Source organism: Empidonax traillii, unplaced genomic scaffold, assembly GCF_003031625.1.
Source record: "Empidonax traillii isolate 1590-97213 ecotype Southwest subspecies unplaced genomic scaffold, ASM303162v1 scaffold355:size2308892, whole genome shotgun sequence".
NCBI classification, from domain to species: domain Eukaryota; kingdom Metazoa; phylum Chordata; class Aves; order Passeriformes; family Tyrannidae; genus Empidonax; species Empidonax traillii.
Window position 1 is genome coordinate 2,154,826 of NW_020955548.1, and position 19,580 is coordinate 2,174,405.

The following is a 19,580-nucleotide window of genomic DNA, read 5'->3' on the forward strand; positions in this document are numbered from 1 at the left end:
AATCTTTCTTTTTCAACTTTTTCAGCATAATAAAAATCATTTCATGCTTTTGTGACTTTTAAAATCTATTGCCAGAAGTGTGTTTGGTTGGGAGAATGATATTCTCAGAGTCTGCTCAAAAAAATCTGCTCTTTTCTGATCCTCAACAGGGGAATTTTCACATTATTTCCTTAATGCTGCAAGAAATCCCAACTGCAATTTGTTTCCAAAGCAAACGTCTGCTTAGGACAGGGTTTTGTCTGAGCACGGGAATGGAAAAAAATGACACATATTCTCCATTTGCCTGGGAGCTGGATCTGGTTATGGCTTTGGGAAGAAAACCTCAAAGGAAAATGATGACACAAATTACATGGAAACCCATTCTCTAGGAATGCTGATTTTCTTAATCGCTGTCTTAGGATATCCTCTTAAAAATGTGTTTCAGAGAGGGGGTTGTCTCCTGTTGTTTGCACATAGACTCTTGAATTCCCAGAGAGAGGAATTAAAAATTAATTTCAGATCCTCCTGAGGGACTGTTCTTTCCACCAGCACAGATGACAACACTCCGTATGTGGTCTCTCCGTGCAGGCTATGGGGTTTTTGACCGGAGTGGATAACAGAGACACTTGATTACCTGGTAAAGGATGCGCACACCCCCTCCTTCTGGAATAGAGAAATTCATGTCCTTCAGAGGCCCAGTTACATGCAGGTCCCCCAGATTAAAGCATGTAGCCTGTTACAGAGAGAGAGGGATGGAGGAAAACAGCTGAGGGTTGTCTGCTATCGCCATGCACAAACAGCAGCTTTCCATTACTGAGCTTCTTGCAAGTTAGTTTGCTATAGTGTAACAGCAGAGACTCTTGCTGGTTTGCACTGAACATCTCCAGGTTGTTTAGGGCACATCCTTTTTTAAAAGCAGTGTTATTTATTAATTAACTCGAGAACAAACATCTGGCCCCTGCCCTTTTCTAACCACTACATAATTAAATCAGATTTGATCTACCTTCAAGAGCAAACAGAAGCAGCGGAGAGATGAATGTAGACTGAGACCAAAGGAAAGTTTATAAAATCATTGCTGGATCACCTCTGTGTCCCCAGCAGGACCATCCATGTCCCATCTAGGAGTCACAAGGTCCTGTGAAAACTAATGTGTCTGGAGGCCCAATGCCACACATGGGGATGGGGAGGAATAGGGACTGCACCCCTTGTAATTTCCTCAGTAAATTCAAATCTTTTTTTGTAAGGGAACAAGAGGGACCTCTCTGGATCCCCTACCTTATCACCTTCAGTGCCATAGCCATCTGGACCAGCCACTGGAACCCTGTGCCTTCACATCAGTTACGTGTGAGTGCAAGCCACAGACAGAGCAAACGGGTCCACCTGATCTTTAGCTTCTATCTGATGGCAAAAATGCCATACAGTTCTGTCTTAACCTCTGTCTTTTTCTGGCAATGACTTCACATCATGTTTTTTCTGCTGATTTTTTAATGAGTGTTATGATCACCACTCCCTACTACCCCAAGACCTCCAGACACACTTCTGCTCTAATATTTAAGGGCTGTTCCTTCTTTCAAACCAAAAAAGTAAAGCAGAATAGAGCCTCTAAGGGCAGCCCTTGTACACATGACAATTCAGACTGTGGTTCAGATAATCTACCAGTTTCTCCAAAAGCAAGACCAAACTTCCCTGAATACCTACTTTTCACTCCCTGTCTTGCCAATGCTGAGGAGCTGCCTGCCAGAATTAGAGCTCCATCATTTGGCTGCACAGGTAAAATTCCCTTTCTTCCAGAGTAAATATTACTTTATTTTGCTTTACACATTTAGAGTCCCAGTGGAGTTGAGCTCTGGGAGTGCATGTTTTCTGCTGAATGACTTTTCCCCTGGATTTGGTCCTATTGCTGCTGGGACAGCTATTCAACCTCTCACAGAAAAGCACAGTCTACATATTACCAAGGGAAAACTTAATTCTGCCTATGACAAAAACACAGCTAAGTTCAGCACAATTTACCCTAAAGCACTGCTCTGTGTGTGTGTGTCACAAGTGGTGTTTCAATAATGCCAGATTCTGCTTAATAATAGCCAGAGATGCTGCCCTCCTCGCCTACAAGGGTTTGTGACTCCCTTTGCAAACAGGAAAAGCAGAGTACTGTGAGAGATAAGGAAGGAGCGGGAGGGATGCTACTGAACTCTAGTGTCAAAAGAAAAATAGAAAAAAAAGCCATCTAATAGTTACACATCCAGGAAAGAGTAGTTACACCTTCCTTTCACTATTTTTGCTAAATGCCAACTGCTGGCCTCTGCTGCAGACATAGCAGGACCCCAAATCTGACCTGCTGAGGCTGTTCCCAGCCACAGAAGTGGGCACAGCCTGGCTCCTGCAGGTGTCTCCCAGGGCCATTTTGTGGGCAGGTTTTGCTTGATCATGTTCCTTGCCATGGAGGAACAAAGGCTCATGCTATAAAACCCAACGAGTTCAAAGTGCAGTCTGTGAAGCAAGTAAGCGATATCACTTCTCTCGATTAAAATTACTTCAAGTGGACCATAAATATTTCCAAACTTATGTCTACAGCATGAATCACTACTCAGGAGTGAAAGCTCCTTGGTTCATATCCAGTGGCATCCCTTCTGAAAATGGCTATAATGCCTGCAGAGTGGTGTCATGGAGGGGTCAGCACTGCCATGGGCAGCAGCTTTTGCAATAGGAAGGAAAAAGGAGGTGTTCACTATGGCACATCAGTCCCACCCCTCAGGGTGTCCATATTCTAAGGCATTTTTTACTGAACTTGAATTTTACTCTTTTTTTAAACCTTTTCTGTTAATTTCAATTGTGAAGTAGAAGCCACTACTACTATAGCCTTTACAAACATCAGTAAATCTATTGAATTTAATACATGAGGTCCATAGATAACATAATTAATATATTTCAGTTTGAGAAAATCCTCTGAAAAGAGATTCACATAGACAGAATAATGAGGATACATAATTAATGTGCACAGTTTAAACTATGTGCCATTATATGTCTTAGAATACATTTAATATGCCATCACATGTATGGATTATAAATACAGAACACATGATACAGATGACTTCACTGCTTGGTGATTTATTCCAGTATTTTTAAATCTTTTCAAGCGTGAAATCCAATTATCGGAAACAGTGATATCTAAAGATGAAGCACAAGAGGCAAAATAGATAAATTTGTGCCTTTTTAGGCTTTTTTAAAGTGTTTTTCCTAATGATTGAGTTGCCTTCTTAACTTTTGGCCATGAGATTGCACACACATGTTAGGGCCCCCCTTCCACACCCAGAGTTACGGCCCCTCTGCTGGCACAAGTACCAGCCCAACCTGCAGGCTGGCACACCCCGTGGATTAGAGTTCAGAGGCTCACAGGCAACCTTTGCCATTTGCTCCCAGATAAACAAAGGAAAACCTGTAACTCACCGAGTGAATGACAAGCAGAATTTGAAGTCCACACAGCTTAAGCATACTGGAATATGCTTTGCTTCAGGTCCTGCAAAGCAGAGATGACAGTCACTTTAAGGCCACAGAGTTTGACCGATCTATTTGCAAACTAAGGCAAGAGCTGAGCTTTCCTGAAGCTGCAGGGAGAGAGCTGAAAAGTGAGCTCTGAAGGACCAGGAGCAGCTCTGCCCATGGGAGGCAGGACCGCTGGTGTTCCGGGCTGTCCAGGAAGCCTGTGCCCATCAGGCCTGTGCACAGTGGTGCAAGAGGTGCCACATGTTGTGAGAGCCCCAAAGAGCTGTCAAAGATTGAACCCAGCACAAAAATTTAAGCCATGCAACCTCATTGTTACAATGATTCTGTCATGCAAGCCCCATTTTCATTTCTGCTTTACTGAACGCAACAACACGTTCACAGGAAAACCACAACCACAATAAGATGAAAGTCTTGCGGGGACCACTCTAAGGTCTCTGTCTTCTAGTTCCTAATAAACGACTATTTGCTTCAGCTTGCAGAGGCAGAGGAAGCCTGAGGTATCTGCACCCCTTAAAACAACACAGTTACTGGAAATGAAATTTCCAAGTCCAAGGAGCACTTGTCTGCCTCAAGTTTCAAAGAAATGCTGAGCACACACTTCCACGATTTCTGTTACATCCTCCTGACAACTAGATGGGTTTCTCACAATGAAATCCTACTTTCTCACTACTAGATTTTAACAAAGAGGAAGAGGCTGTTTCTGAAGAGAGGTGAAGCTGATGTACTGTGCTGCCATCTTAGTGGTGATCCATGTTCTGTGGCTCACACCTGTAGGTATTGAGGAAGTGGGTTGGCTCAGTTGGTTACAGCATGTTCCTAATACTGCCAAGGTCAAGGGTTCAATCCCTGTATAAGGCCATTCACTTAATAGTTGGGCTTGATGATTTTTGTGGGTCCCTTTCAACTCAAAACATTCTGTGAATATCCTTCAGCCACCATAGTTCTGTCCCATGGAGCCTCCCAAGGAGAAGAACACAGTGTGGAGACACAACTCCCTCCAGATGCCTTCCTGCTTGTGCTTTCCATTCATGCCATTTTATTCCCACTCCTTTTCTTTCCTCAGTGGCTGACCCAAAAGGAGACCTGTAAATATAGAAAGCACTGCCCACATCGCTGTTCTCTCTAGCACTCATTCTAGGACATGCCACATGACTTTATCTTTCAAATCCCATTCTAAGCAGGGTTATATGCGTGTGCAATTACACCCTTCGAAATTGCTAGGCTCTTTCCTTGGGCTGGGGCTAACTGTGTGGGTACTGGAAGAAAATAATATGACATCCCTTTGAAAACAGAAGTGACCAGGAAATTTATCAGGAAACAAAGGCTAAATTTGAGCCCCTGTAGGTGCCTGGTAGGGATGCCTGTCAAGCAGGTCCCTCACTGTCCACCTGAAGCCAGAGGAGATGGCACAGGCAGGGCAGAGAGAAGGAGAAGACACTTTGAACCCCCTAGAAGGACATTTTGAACCAAGACTGCTGCTGATATTTCAGTTAGATAGTCATGAAAATTCTTGGCATTTCTCTGCCTGTACAACGGCCTCTCTGCCTCTCCACTCCCCTCCTGCCTCTCTTTTCTGAATACACTGGCCAGTTTCAGCTGCACTTATTAGCAAAAAACTCATTCATTATTAATTTGGGGTGCCAGGGGGTACAGAGGACCCAAGGCGTAAGGCTGCAGTTTGTGCCCAGCGTGTGCCTGGCAGGGGAGGCACAGCTGTAAATGCCCTTTGGCCAGTCAGCGGTGGAAGGACAGCAGGAAGCTAAAAGTACTGGGGGAGGCCAGCAGGAGGTAGGAGAAAAGGGTATGGGGTGGCCTGGGATACCCTGGTCTGGATTCAGGGAAAAGAGAAGGAGCAAGGCCTACTATGGAGAGGAGAAAGTTTGAGGAAGGGACACATCCAGCCTTACTAGAGGGGTCAGAAAATGCTGAAAAACGCCCTCCTTCATGTGGCTGCCCTACAGCACTGTGTCACAGCTGGGTTCTTCTGTCCAGATCCAACTGCGAAACACAACAGTGGAAATACAACCATTTCATAGTCTGCATGATAAGTGCCTTTGCTGTTTCCTTCTCTTTGAATATAAACATCCTTTCCTTATGTCATGCCATTTGCAGTTCCTGCTGTAAAGTTTGATTGGCCCTTGAACATTAATTTTTGGCTAGAAACTCCTACCAAATCTTATGAAGCATTGCCCTGCCAAGGACCAAAGACCCAAAACACATACTCCTCTGTCACTCATAGCAGAGTTTCAGTATATGTAGATTCATACAAAAGTTTTCAGTAATAGACAGCTTCAGGATAAGAACAGTATCGACTCAACTAAATGCAGCCTGGATTCTGGCTGAGGATCGGAGCCATATTTTCTCCTTCATTTCTCAGCTTCATCTCAGTACTATATCCCTAATAATCCCTTACGGTTCCCATGACTAAACAGAAATCTCTAGGATAACCATCCTAAAAATGTCCCAGTGACTTTCAATAATAAACATTCAGAGAACAAAGAATATTCCCGGAGGTTAAAGATCAGTAACAATCACAAGTATTTGGTTCCATGGAAAAAAATACTATTTTCTTTAGTTGATTGATTTCAGATGTTCAAATTCAACAAAGAGAAAACAGAGGAAATCGATCCAAATCAAATAAAAACCAGACTAAGCCTTAGCACAGCAGTCATCCATTTCACAGGGACAGCTGAGTTCCTAACGCCACCTGAAAATCCTTTAACAAAACCCTCATTTCAGCTTTTAAAATCTTTCTGTGAAATGGCAGTTAGATCATCCCTTACCTGTAACATGAAAAGCTTATTTTGCTCTAAAAATGCTTCTTCCTTTCAGCTGTGGGAATCTCCTTTGCACAGGCTGGTGGTGTCTGTCTGTGCTTATCAAGACAGTTTATAGTTCTTTGGGCTTGCCCGTAGAGATTCAGCAGCTCAAACATTAACTGCGTGGAGAATTATTGATACTAATGACTAGGTGTGGTATGAAACAGCAGCCCTGTAAGGAAGCAATGTAGTTCCAAGGTAATTTACAGCCTTTAATATTTTTAGGTCCTTTGTGATTTTCTTTCTGAATTAATTATTTTCAGTGAGGCTGTGAGAAATGAACACTCGAGGTGTGGCATTGGAGCTCCAGTGGGTAAGTTAGCCTCTGTTGGAGCAGAGGTGGAGAGGACGGGGCATGGGCCTTGGTTGGAGAGCATGTTTGCTACTTGCCCAGTTACAGGAATAATTCTTGTTCAAAAGAGAATAATTTGGACATAAAAGTGGCTTGTTTTCACAGGAGAGCTGTGCATGGGGAGGAACCAGTCTAGTTATGAGAATAATTTGTCTATTCTCATCAAAAAGTTCAAATTCTGTCTGAGCTCAACCACAAATTCACTTTGGGTAGCTTTGGGCAAATCGCTCTATTTGCCCCTTTCCAGATATTCATCTCATAGTGAATGTAATCCTTCCTTTCTCTTGTGTATCATCTTTCATGTCTCTTTAGGTTTACAGCCTTTCAAGAGAACCAGTCCCCAGTAGTCTCTGTATTATGACACCTTCAGTAAAGGGAACTGAAATCAACTGGACCATGAAGAACTATGGTAAAACAAATAATAAATAGAATATATTTGGTTAAAAAAAATATTTGTGCAGCACATTATTTTCTGAATTATGCGTCTAAAGAAAGAAGTGTTTAGAATCGATTGCAGCTCAAAGGTGTACAGTTCTGTGAAAAGTTAAGCTTTCTTTTTGTGTTTCAGATCACCCTTTTCCCTTGAAATCAGTTTGTTTCTCCAGGAAAACATCTCTGGGCTGTGCTTTCAGCTTGCTTTCAAAGACAACTGTTCTCCATTTGCTCATGCACTCAGAATGATTCAGACTTTCTCAAAGTTGTCTGCTAGCAGTCTGCTAGCTCTTTAGAGCACAGTTCAAAACCAGTTCCAAATAAAGCATTAAAACTCATTGTTAGTGATTCTAAGTAAATATAATAAGGGGAGGCAATTGAACTTTCTTGGAAATACATTGATTTTAAGTACATACACACGGAAAAATCATGTACTCCTTGAGTATGAATGAGCTGTACTTTCAACGTGAAGTATTAATTTCAAAATAGCAAGAATTCATGGTGGCAAAACCAAATTAACATTCACAAATTCCTAATGTCATTTTAGCCCTCCTTTACATGACAAGTGCAGAATAACTCAAGTCAGTATGTCAGAAGTCAGTCATATGAACAAGTCTCACATTTGTCTTTCAGATAGCAATGTCTCTGCAAGAAAGTCCAATTATTAGGAAGTGCAGTGTGTCACTTGAAATGCAAATATACAAATGTAATGTACCTAATATGCTTAATTGAATGCTTCTATTTTTTTAAAGTCACTGGAAGAGGTGAGCCTTCTCATACCCAGTATCTTTCTCTGGTTGAAATAGTTTCCCAGGCACAGAGCAACTGCTTGCAGGTTGCAACCACACAGGAAAAAAACCTCCCATGTCAAATTCATTACAAAGTCCAGAAGCACTTAAGGCTTTACAACAGTCATAACAGGGTGCCACAGATAAAATCATGAGAACAAACTCAGCAGTGTGACTGGTTTCTTGAGCCAGCTGTTTCCCTGAGTAAATCCAACGAAAAAAAGGCAAACGTCCAGGTGTTCGTTGTGTGAAACATTGTTCAATGAGTCAGTTTTTCCAGAAACAACTTTTCTCATATCATTAGTCACATCCTTTTCACTCTTCCCATTTATCAGCTCTGTCCTTTCTTCCTCACTCCTTTTTCATTTTTTTCTTTTTGTCTTTTCCTGGTTTCAGTTCAGCTGATGTCTCTCCATGTACCTCTTCCACTTCCAAACTAACAGGACATGCCTGATCTCAGGTTCTTTCCCTTTCTGTTTGTTTAGAAAATATTTCTTTTGTGGATCTATTAGGGTATAATAATTTGACAACATAATTAATATGTATTAAAATGAGCGAGCACCAGTGGAGGGAAAAGAAGCATAGAAAAATAATGCTGAAAAGTTTCTAGTGATCTAGTTCCTTTACTTCTCATGAGGCAGAATCAGCTACACCTGCAACCTCCCTGACTGTAAAAAATGTAAATAATGACCGTTCCAGGTCTCCCTAACTAATCCATTGGGGTACTTTCAGACATCTGCTCATTCACATTGATGCCCTCTGTGCACTGCTCAGTCACCCTCCACCTTTGCTGATGGCCTGTGCCTCCACGCTTTCCCAGGTGAGACTTCCCAGTGCTGCTGAGGAAAGGCTCCTACAAAAAGTAGGTCCCTGAACAATGCACATATATATTGTATACAATATATTTTCATGTTATCTTCATTGCATTGATAGTTGCACTGACATAATTATGATTTTGTCTGTATTTGCCTATTCTATAGACTTACTTTAGAGGTGTAACCTACTTATGACGGTGCTTCTTTGTGAGATTGAGAACAGTGATAAGTTCTGACTTAGCAAAGTAGTTTTTTCTTATTAACCTTCCTAATACCACTTCTGCATTAGGACTTACGCCATTCACTCCATTTATACAGAGACCTGATCATTCATGCTAATGCTTTTCTTCGGTTTGTTTCCTATGAAATTCTTTTTATCGGTAATCTTATTTTATAGAAATCTGCTTTTTTTCAAGTCAATTTTAGCTTTTTTCTTTTTCCCTCTTTTCCTTTGAAAGGACTGTGGATTCTTATCATGGTATAATTACCAGATGCTTACATGGCCACCATCTCTGTACCTCACTCTTGGCTTGCATTGACACTGATGCTACCTCACATTTCAAGAAGTCCATACCAGAGTTTGGGCAGAGATCTCCCAAGCTCATTTCATTTGTAGTTAGGTGTGGCCATCCTCAAAGCAGGAGGAAGCTGAATCAGCAGCACACCTGACTTTGATGAACAGCACACCCTTACCTTCATTCCCAGAGGATCTCCTTGAAGGGTTTGGTCAGCCCCAGCCCTGCAGAAGTTGCATCACAAGTGGTACTCTCAGCCATGGTGTGGAAGTCCCAGGCATGGAAGTCTGACCTCTCCCCCTGCACATAGACAGAGCGTACTGCCTTGCCTTCTTCATCACTGAGAGAAGAGGCCTGCTGAGAAGTTCCCTGATTTGCTGCCATTAGGTCCTGGTCCCTGATGATGAGCTAATGCTGTTAAACTCCCAGGCTATTAAACTTGCCCAGGTCAAGATGATAGATTTTAGTTTCCCTTTTTCTTCTTGCAAGCAATGACATAATGGAACCAAATGGCTCTTCTGGAATAAACAAGGCATATTCTAGAGATTACTTGTGTTTACTTTACATTGCAAGACCTCCAAAGGAGATTAAAATTTGAGCTCCATACTGAAGCATGAGGAAATTAACTTTCTTTCAGTGTGCTGGTGTCCTCTAGCTAATTCTCATGATGTCTTAGGGTAGCATATGCATTAGAAGTTATGAACTGTATATTTCAAAATTACTTTTTTTCTTATAAATGCAGAAGAAACAGTTTTATTACCTCTTCCGTTCATTACTCAATACCTATAAAGACATGTTGCCAATTTGCACAGCTCAAAATATATAATACTGTGTAAAATCTAAATAGGAAACCTCTTCTCAGCTACTGTCTTTTTACAAAGTGTGGTAGTATTATGACACGAAACAACCATCAAGCTGGCAGGTTGACGCTATTTTTTATTCATGTATGTAATTGCAGATGGCCACAAGACCTGTGATGCGGATGGTCTATCGCCCAGATGTATGTGTGCCTACCTGTAGGACACTGAAATCGGCATGATAAAACAAAGCAGTCTCTAGGGCTTTGTTTATCACTGTGATCACAAATTCTGCTCTCTGAACTGGTACATATAGCAGTCATTGGATGAAAATCAGAAATAAGCCCAAGAGGGAAGTCCAGAGGCCAAGACACCTCCTTCATACTGAAGCAGGACTCAGGTGCTCTTCATTTCTGTTCTCCTCTCAGCAGAAATTACAGCCGGGCAATCCCTTCAGATCCTGGGAGATACGTGGCTCTGAGTCCCAGGTGTAGGGACAAACACTTTCCTGGCACCATCCAAGCCCCGGAGCTGGGGCAGATGCTCATGTTCAGCCCTGTATTTAGTCTTCCCTGGTCCCTAGCACTGCAAAACTCACTGCTTCACCTCCTCACCTCCTGGGTTTGCCCTCCTGAGTTTTTTCCCGGCCCTGTTAGCTGGATCAGGAATAAAGGTTTGAAGCTTTGGGATTGGATTTTGCTCCAAGTGCTTGAGCAAAAAAGCTCAGTGGTGTTTAAGCTTTTTATTATGTGTGGTTCTCAACTTCATTATTAAAAACTACTGTTACAATATCCACATAGTGCATATGCATACATGAAATATATATAGGGTGACAAAGGCAAACTGAAATTCAGTGGATCATACAGATGGATCATGCAGTCCCTGTGCGGTCACATGTCCCACTGCTCCGCTTGGAACCTGGAAAACTGGCCTTTGAAGAAAACAAGTTTCAAAAACCAGCAGAAATTACTGGAAACTGATGCTGTTTGTGTCCCTCCCTCCCACCTCTCCAGCTTTGAATACAGAATTGATTTCTGCTGCTCAGGCTTTCCTGACTCTCACTTTGTCCTGGCTGTGTAAAATCAGCAACAGAACATCAGTCTAACACCCTCATCTCAAGTCTGATGGCTCCTCTTAAAGGGTAGGATTTACTGTTGCCACACCAATACAAACCTAAGAAATGCAGAACTTGACTAGTGAAGACAGAACTGCTTCAGCTTTACAGTTTATAATCAACCAGCTTGTTCTGCTGGGATAGGTTAAAAAAACTATGCTCTTTCCCTGAGCAGGGATAAGTCAGTCCTGGAGCATTTTCCCCTTGGTTTTAGCTCTTCACTTCCCCACATAGAAAATATTCATCCTGCCACTGCTTTACATCACAAGGTGGAACTTTTATAGCCTGATAAGTTACCAAGTGTTCTCTTGTACACAGCACCTCTTATAAATACTTGCCCTGGCAAATGTCATAGCAAGAAGAGCAGCAAGCTTCAGCTCATCAAGAATTTTTCCTAATAGTTGAGTTCCCAGAGTATGTTTCCCTAGATAATATCTGCATTTCAAACACTGAATTGAATACCTTGAAGCTGTTGACAAGAGTAGGCATAGACAGCAAGGAACTGAATACTTGCATTGATTTTAACTAGCAATGAAGATACTTTATGCCTAGATATCAAACTCTGTTTTCATTTTAGCACTCATTCTTTTCAGAGGAACTTCCAGATGACCACAAATGTGATTCCTGATGGAAAAATTGTGACTAATCAGTTCACAGATATTCTCAGAATATTTTGAGTTGAAAGGGACCCCAAAGATCATTGAGTCCAACTCATGAGTGAATGGCCCATAGGGGGATTGAATCCATGACCTTGGTATTATTAACACCATGCTCTATTACCTCTCATCTCAGCAGGCCCATGAGGTTTGGCAGCTGCTGTGTCTTCCATTGAAAGCATTATGAACTTCGAGAACAGTGCTAAAAGTGGAGTTGAACCTTCTAGGGATCTGTCTATTTAATTTCCAATTTCATGTCAAATTACATGGCTTACCTGATAAACCTGAATCAATGCTAAGACTGACCTGTATTGGAAGGAATTTGCATGCATTATAGGCCATGCCAAGCAAAAGTAATTTCATTTATTTCGATTACCTACTTTGGTAATCAAGAGGTAGTCACATGGCTGGGCCATTAGAAGAGAAGGCCTATGATCTGTGAGAGAGGAGAGTGCGGAGTGCACATTTTGTGTTGCAGCCACCTACAATGAACATTATTTAAAGTACTAATTCCTGTGCTGAGAATAGAAAATATCAGAAATATCGCATAATTTTTACTCCTGCCAGCGGTGGATGACCAGCTTTCATTGGCACACTATACACAAGCTTGGACCTCAAGGGACTATTTCTATGACTAAATAACTGTGGTATTGGCCTATGAGTGCATGGACTTAGTGTTCACTTCTGTACTTCCAAAGACTGCAGTGCAACCATTTTAGTTTCTCTGTCTCGTTTGTGACTTATATGGAAATGCCTCCCTGATCATATACCTCTGCCTGACATTTATGGAAACTCCATGACTTAATGCCCTCTCTCATCTCCCACATTAAAGCCTCAAATGTGCCTCTATCTCATTACCTTTCAAGTTATAAGGACAGTCAGTAGGGTAAATTCATCAATTTAGAGATACCTCTGCCTTTTTGCATCTCAAGGCCAGTGCAACCAGAGGATGAACCAGTACTTTTAACATTGCAGTGCCCATGAGAAGAAGGGCTGTGGTGCTGGCCTGTGCTGGTACCTATAGCTGTCTTGGGCTCCAGGCATTCAGGACCAACAAAGCTGAAACTAAATGCTGTGCATTCAGGGGTTAATTTCATAGTCAAATACTACAGAAAACAGAGCAGACTTCCTCTTTAGAAGCCCAAACACAGGGTTAAAGGTTTCACCAAGAAACAGAAGTACAAAGACATTTCCTTTTACTCCTGACTCCAGCAAGGTCTTGTGATTGGCTGGGCTTGGGCCAGAGCAGCACCTCGTGTCTGCCCTCAAGTTTGCATTTCCTTTCTGTAGGTACTACCCAGACCATATCCCCAGCACGGGTACAGCAGGGCAGGGCTGAGCAAACAAAAGCCCTGGCACCCAGCAAGCTCAACTGCCACAGGCTGGAATCTCCTCCCAGTCCAAAGGGAGACCAGCACACTTTGTAGCTCATCTATAAACCAAAAACCAGCCTAGTGTAGAACACTTTACCTGGATTTCTTCTTTTTAATGGATCTTCTCTAAGTGCTGAGTGGACTCAGCAGTTCATGGAATAGTGAATAAGTTGAATCAATTACTGGTTAATGATACATTTATATTTAGATAAGCATTGTAGGAGTTCCAAGTTTTTGCAGACTGGATTCATCCAGTTTTGCAAGATCTGTAAGAAAAACAATCGCCTTTCCACAAAAGTGGTGCTGCCATTAATTTCAGGAATTCAAAAACCATAAATCAGGCCCAAAATAGTATGGTAGGCTTAAAAAGGTCTTAATAAGAACAACAATATGAATAATTTTTTTTATTCACCTTTTGTTGTGTGACTTAGAATGTTTCAATATATTTATAAAGATTAGAGAGGTTTCTTTGAACAAAAGGAAACTTCTCAGACATTCATAAATTTGTAGAAGTTATCAAACAAAAATAAGGCTGTTTCAAAACAGTCTGCTCAGAAGATAGAAATATAACTTCGTCTAAACTTTCTATGTACTTTTCAAATAAATTAGTGCAATATTTGAAATTACAAAGATATTTTTCTCCTGTCTTTATCTAATCTAAAGCATAAAGAGCTTGTTATCGATCTAAGGGCTTTGAGTTATGTTCATGAAATGGTAGTTCTGGTAGTAAGTTTTTATTAATGACTTGCTAGAAAGTTAAACAGCACAACGAGCAGCTAATGCAAGAAAAGAAGCAATATGTGTGCAATGTTTTTGATGTTCATGCAATCTACTGTGACTAGATCACAGAGAGGAGAGATGGGATGAGGATAGGATATTGCTCCTTGTGGCAATTGGTCACATTCTTTTAATAAAACTGGAGGGGTTTTTTCCTCTGTTGCCCAAAATACGTTTAGCTACATGCCTATTTATTTAGAAAACATTTTCATTTTAGTTCAGTTTTCAGATTTCTACATTTGACAGCTTTTTGCTGATTTTCTCTCAGAAGCACAGAATGGGTAATGTTGGAAGGGACCACAGTGGGTCATCTGGTCCAACCTCCCTGCTCACCTCCAGTGGGGAAACTCCGCAACCTCTCTGGACAGTCTGTTTACAGAGTAAAGAAGTTCTTCCTCATGTTCAGGTGGTACTCCCTGTGCATCAGTTTTTGCCCATTGCTTTTGTCCTATAGCTTGGCACCACCCAGAAAAGCCTGGCTCCATCCTCTTGACAACCTCCCTTTAAATGCTTAGAGACATTGATGAGGTCCCCTCTCAGATGTTGCCCAGCTCTCAAGGCTGAATCGGCCCAACACTGTTGAGAGTTGTAAGAGAGATGCTCCAGTCCCTTAATCACCTTTGTAGCCCTCCACTGAGACCTGGAGCCTTAATCTATTTGCATCTATTGGTTATGGTGCTGCACTGCTGTGCCGTGTCTAATAGTTTTTTTTTTTATTTATTATATCATGTATTTAGGGAGTGTGCCCATCCCTTTTGCCCTTGTTGTGGTGGTGTAAGGAAACAGCCATTCCCCAGCCATGTCCACTGCACAGGCACTACCAGAGGGATGCTGATGTGCACCCTTCTTGCCCCAGCCAGCTGTGCCAGAGGGAGTGTGTTCCCATTAAGCCTCAGCTGCAATGGTATCAACTACCTGCAAGCTTGCCTTTGTCAGACGCTGACTCTTTCATTCATTCTCTCTTTAATTATGGTTTTATTTTAAAAGTATATTTCTACTAAGAATTGAATTTGCTTTACATAAAAAATGCAAATTGTCCTAGAAAGAAAGGAAGCACAAGCCTATTACTGCATTTGATATTCTGGTTATTTTTTTAAGCATCCTTGAGGGAAGTAGCAGGTTTTGGCAATGGTGTAGTATTTCAGGCAAAAATAAAAGCTGGACTTGTTTGTATATTCTATCAGAGGTCTCCCAGAAATATATGTTCATGCCATTGGGGATTTCTGTAGGTGACTTTTGCTTCTGTATTTAGACAACAGTCACTATCATGTGAGGAGCTACATAGGTTGCAGATTATGACTGCAATCGAGACTTACTTTTAGTGGGTTTCTACTGTGATAAACTGGAATTCAGTTGATTGCTGGGGGACTTCTCTGGGATGATACTACAAAGCACACGGCTGGCTTTGTGCTGGAAGAGAAAAGCTGTTTATGAGGAGGAGCAAAGTTTCTGGATGCACAACAGTTACATTATTTTACAGGAAGTAGAATTTAGTTCTGAGGACAAGAGATGTAATGATTCTGTGTTTGCTAGCAGGACTTCAAGGAGGAATGCGTGGGACCAACTATAGTATGTGACAATCAGAGCAGCAAAGCGGGCATCTGACACAGCATGAGCCTGGTCTGCTGCCTCACCCCTTCCAAGAGGGATGTGTGCATTGCTACCATTTCAAGTAATAATTTGTCCAGCTCCTACCATTGCCTAATTATCCTTTATAGTAAGAAAGCAAACTTTCTGGTGGGCTTGTGTTACAGTTCCAAGATGCATCCAAATCTGATTTACATGCACTTTGAAAAGGAAGACTTACAAAAGAAGAGAAAGGTAAGAGAAAGGCAAAAGAAAGGCAAGAATAAAAGAAAGAAAATACATTGTTCTCAAGGGCTTAATTTTATTAGCTTGTGAGAATTCAAAGCCAACAGGTTGCTATCTCACTCCTTCATTTTTCTTTCTAAACAGAAATTTGTGCTTTGTGTATACCCTCTGAGGTCCCTTCTTGCATGCTAGTTTGACAAGAATTCTGGAGTCATTACTCAGATGTGCACTCTTTGCTGGGGGGCATGTGGACTAGCAGAGATCAGCCCCAGATTGGCAGGGGGCAGATTCCAGCTGAGCCTCGAGGAATATATTCAGTGCAGGTAGCTGGGGGTGCAGCTGCAGTGCCAGCTGCAGATTGAGCCCTGGGTGGTGGGAGCTCGAGGCAAGAGGCCTTGAACTGGTCCCAACCCTTTGCACAACAAAGGGCCTGGGGACCTCTGGCATCAGCCAGGTGACTGGGCACTCGGAAACACTCAGAAACGCAGCAGGAATTGAGCACTGAGAAAGGAGGACCACTAAAACCCACATAGACTGTAAGGTTATAAAAGCAAGTGACATAAAGTGATATTGTTGAGGGTCGCTCTTCAGAGGCCCCCAGACCAAATTCTGGGTCTTCTGGCTTCATGGATTTGCTAAAAGCTTTTGATGCAAAGAGCTGTCGCAAAGTAGCAAAGATCACAATGGATGGAGCAAGCCTATGAAGGGAGCAGCGTTTGTGCTACTGACACAGCCGAGGAGGGCAGGACCTCAGCAGGCAGAGCAGTGAGACAGGGGTACATGATCTTCCAGGGTTCAGAGGTGTTCAGAGGTGCTGTGCAGAAAGGTTTCTATGCCAAAATCCATGCAGACCTATGGATCTACACATTTTTCTTCCTCCAACATACCTCCAGTTCTGAACAGTTTAGAGAAAAGTCTATGCTTATTGTCAGTACAATATCTTGTTTCCCTGTGCACCAAAGTGCAGAACATTTCCAGACCCCACCCATGGGAGATACCAGCACACCTTAAAGGAAGTGGCAGATGGACCAGGTGAAACCGTGACGTAGTTTCTTTTCATGCAGGAGAATGACATAACTTCTTACTCACGAGCAAAGCAACAGATACTTTCTTGGCTCCTAGTCCTTTCTTGATTCAATAAAAAAGGGACTGTCTCATCCTCAGAATGCCACTAGTGTGAGTAACAACAGCTGGACTACTTGCTTGAGCAAAAATCTGCAAGCATGTTTGCTTCAGGCATCCGTCTTGCTCTTTGTATGACACAATCCCAAACACTGGCAGGGGTAACAGAGCTGCCCTTGTCACCTATTTTAAGGTTTCAATAGAAGACATTTATCTGCAAGAAGGTCTTGATCTGATAATACTTATGAAGACAAGTTTTGTCACACCCAGAATATAGGAGTTGTAGCTTGTGACCAAACATATATATTTAAATCCCTAATTAGGAGAACAACTGTGCAGTAAAAATTGGTTGTTTTCAAAATAATGCATGGAAGAGATGCTCAATGCATTTAAATGGAGTGCAGTTAACAGAAGAAAAAGTATTTTTGATGACGAAGGATCTCATAAAACCAAGTCAGTGGTAAAAAGATAGCAGATGAGCAGTCACAGTTCACTGTGGGCTGAACATAGTGTGTAATTGCAGCCAAAAATGCCAACAAACATGGGGCATAATCAAAAAGTGTACTGAAAGCAGGAAAGAATTATGTTTTATTAGTCTCTAAAACCTAGCATCTAGAGTAGAATGAGTTACAGCCTCTGTCTCTCAGGTAGCAAAGCATTAGAAAAGGAACAGAGAAGGGCCAAAACCACAGTTAAGTGGTTGGAGCAGCTGCCTTGGGGGAAATACTAACAGGTTTGGGACTTTTCATTGTGGAGAGGAGAAAGCTGAGGGTGAAATGATAGATAATTTCAGTTTCACAAAGCTAGTGGAGAAAGTGAGAGAAAAATTCCTGTTCATAAGGTGATTTTCCTAAACAGCATCTCCTATTGCCACTTTCCCTTTCCTTCTCAGAGAGAGCACAGAGCTGGAAGTGCCACAGGTCCAAAGTAGTTGGGCATTTCTTCTCTCTGTGTCCTTAGATTCTTTTTTGATAATTATCCAAGGGCAGTCTGAAGTCCATAACCGAAGGAATATCAATTTGCTTTGCTGAAAACATCAGAGGATGGATTTGTGCATGTGTAGAGCCCTTATCAGGGATGTGAGAGAGGCATATTTACTCCTTCACCTCTCTAAACTGCAGGCTTATTTACTGCAAGCTTTTTCCACACTTTCTCTATCAACATGCTAAGGAGTGCCTGGGACATAGACAGGAGTTTAGCATGCTCCTGCCAAGGTGTTTTGCATTTGCTGATGGATTGTGTCAGTACAGCTGCACTGGGCACCTCCATTCCCTGGACTTCATCAGCTGGGCACACCATCCCAGCCACAGCACCAATGCCAGTGGAGCCTCTTCTGTCAAAGTCCATGTGCCAAAGGATTTTACACACATCCTAGTGGGGCTGGGTGATTTCCAAATACTACTGCCGGCAAAAATCCTGCCATGGGTGCTAAGGGAGCATCCCAGCTCCTGTGGCTTACATATGCATGGAGCAAGCCAAGGAGGAGCAAATGCAGCCATTCATGACACAAGATTGCATCAAGGGGAGGAGGAAAACTTTATAACACAGAAGACTGAAAGCATAGTTTAAAAGCAACTAAAATGATATTATGGTGGCAAAGCTTGAGAACATCCTACTTGGCATCTCTCAGGGATTCGACAGTGTTTAGGGAGGGAACACATCCTGAGCAATGTTAGAGCAAAGCTGTGAATAGTAGAAATACACACACACTACTCAAAGCCATAGGTAGATGCAGAAACAGCATCTTGGCCACGTCAAAATTATTGAGGTTCATTCTCAGTTCAGTGGAAGTTAAACCATCAAGCAATTCAGTGATACACATCGCACCAGAGAATGGATGCAAAGCTCAGCAGAGCTAGAGGTCTGGTCACCATGCTCCCCGTCACCCCTGCATGGCAGGGTTGCCTGCCCAGTGCCTTCCCGCTGGTCCTTCCGGCTCTCCCACTGCTCACTGAGCCTCAGGGGGGCAATGCCAGGTCCAGTGGGGATGTGGCATCCTGGGCTCCCCACACCCACCGAGAGAGCAGTGCAAGAGGGGAAGAAATGCTAGTCCTGCATGCAGTAAGGACAGCTGCAGGAGCTGAAATTAGGCATCCTTAAGTGTAACCATGTAACAGCCTGAATTTTCTGATTGAAAATTCCCACCTCCCCTTTCTCCTGTTGCCCCAAAGAGCAGTCAAAGTTTGGCTCTGGGTAACCTTTGTCTAGCAGGAGGCTTTCGGGTGCACACACGCAGAGTATCAGCTTAGAAATTACTGTTACTTAGAAATAATTCCATTTTAAAATTATTTATGCATAAATTTCAGAACTTGGAGGAAGTGTGTTACACCAATCATTTTCTTAGCAAATTATTAACCAGGTTACAGGTGGCCCTGTAAAGTGAGCCACACAGGACTCATGTGCTCTCTTGAGGGTGCATTGTCCTCGCTGTCTGACAAGAGGGAACCTGTTGCAGCAAAATTGCTAAAATCACAAGTAATTAGTACACTGAATATCAGTGTCTCTGGGCAAAAAAACACTACCTCGATGATCTTTCATATGTGATTACAGAAGACAAAGGCAGAATACTGCAGACCCCTGTTTGAGGGTGGTCCCTGAGAGAGGAGGCTGGGCTCACTGCAACACCCATGGGACATTTCTGGAGTGAGAAAATCAGAAGGAGAAGGCAGGTGGGGAGATTGTCAGGCTGCACACTAACATCATGGAATTTCTGGTTGTGGCATTTGCT

At 42.4% G+C, this 19,580-nt stretch overlaps 1 protein-coding gene across 4 annotated transcripts in view; it reads right to left on the minus strand.

Annotated features, from left to right (window-relative positions):
• The window catches only part of CDH17 (cadherin 17), a 28,080-nt gene extending 21,708 nt beyond the window's left edge, over window positions 1–6,372 (minus strand). The window contains exons 1-3 of one of the 4 annotated variants that reach the window (XM_027892530.1): window positions 6,264–6,372; window positions 3,424–3,493; window positions 614–712 (exon numbers count right to left, since the gene is read on the minus strand). In XM_027892530.1, the coding sequence (XP_027748331.1) occupies window positions 614–712; window positions 3,424–3,468 (144 nt within the window). In that variant the 5' untranslated portion in view covers window positions 3,469–3,493; window positions 6,264–6,372. Of the gene's footprint in view, window positions 1–613; window positions 713–3,423; window positions 3,494–3,785; window positions 3,932–6,263 lie in introns of those variants that run through there. The other 3 variants (XM_027892531.1, XM_027892532.1, XM_027892529.1) reach the window with 3 other exon arrangements.
• Window positions 6,373–19,580: the final 13,208 nt, after the last annotated feature.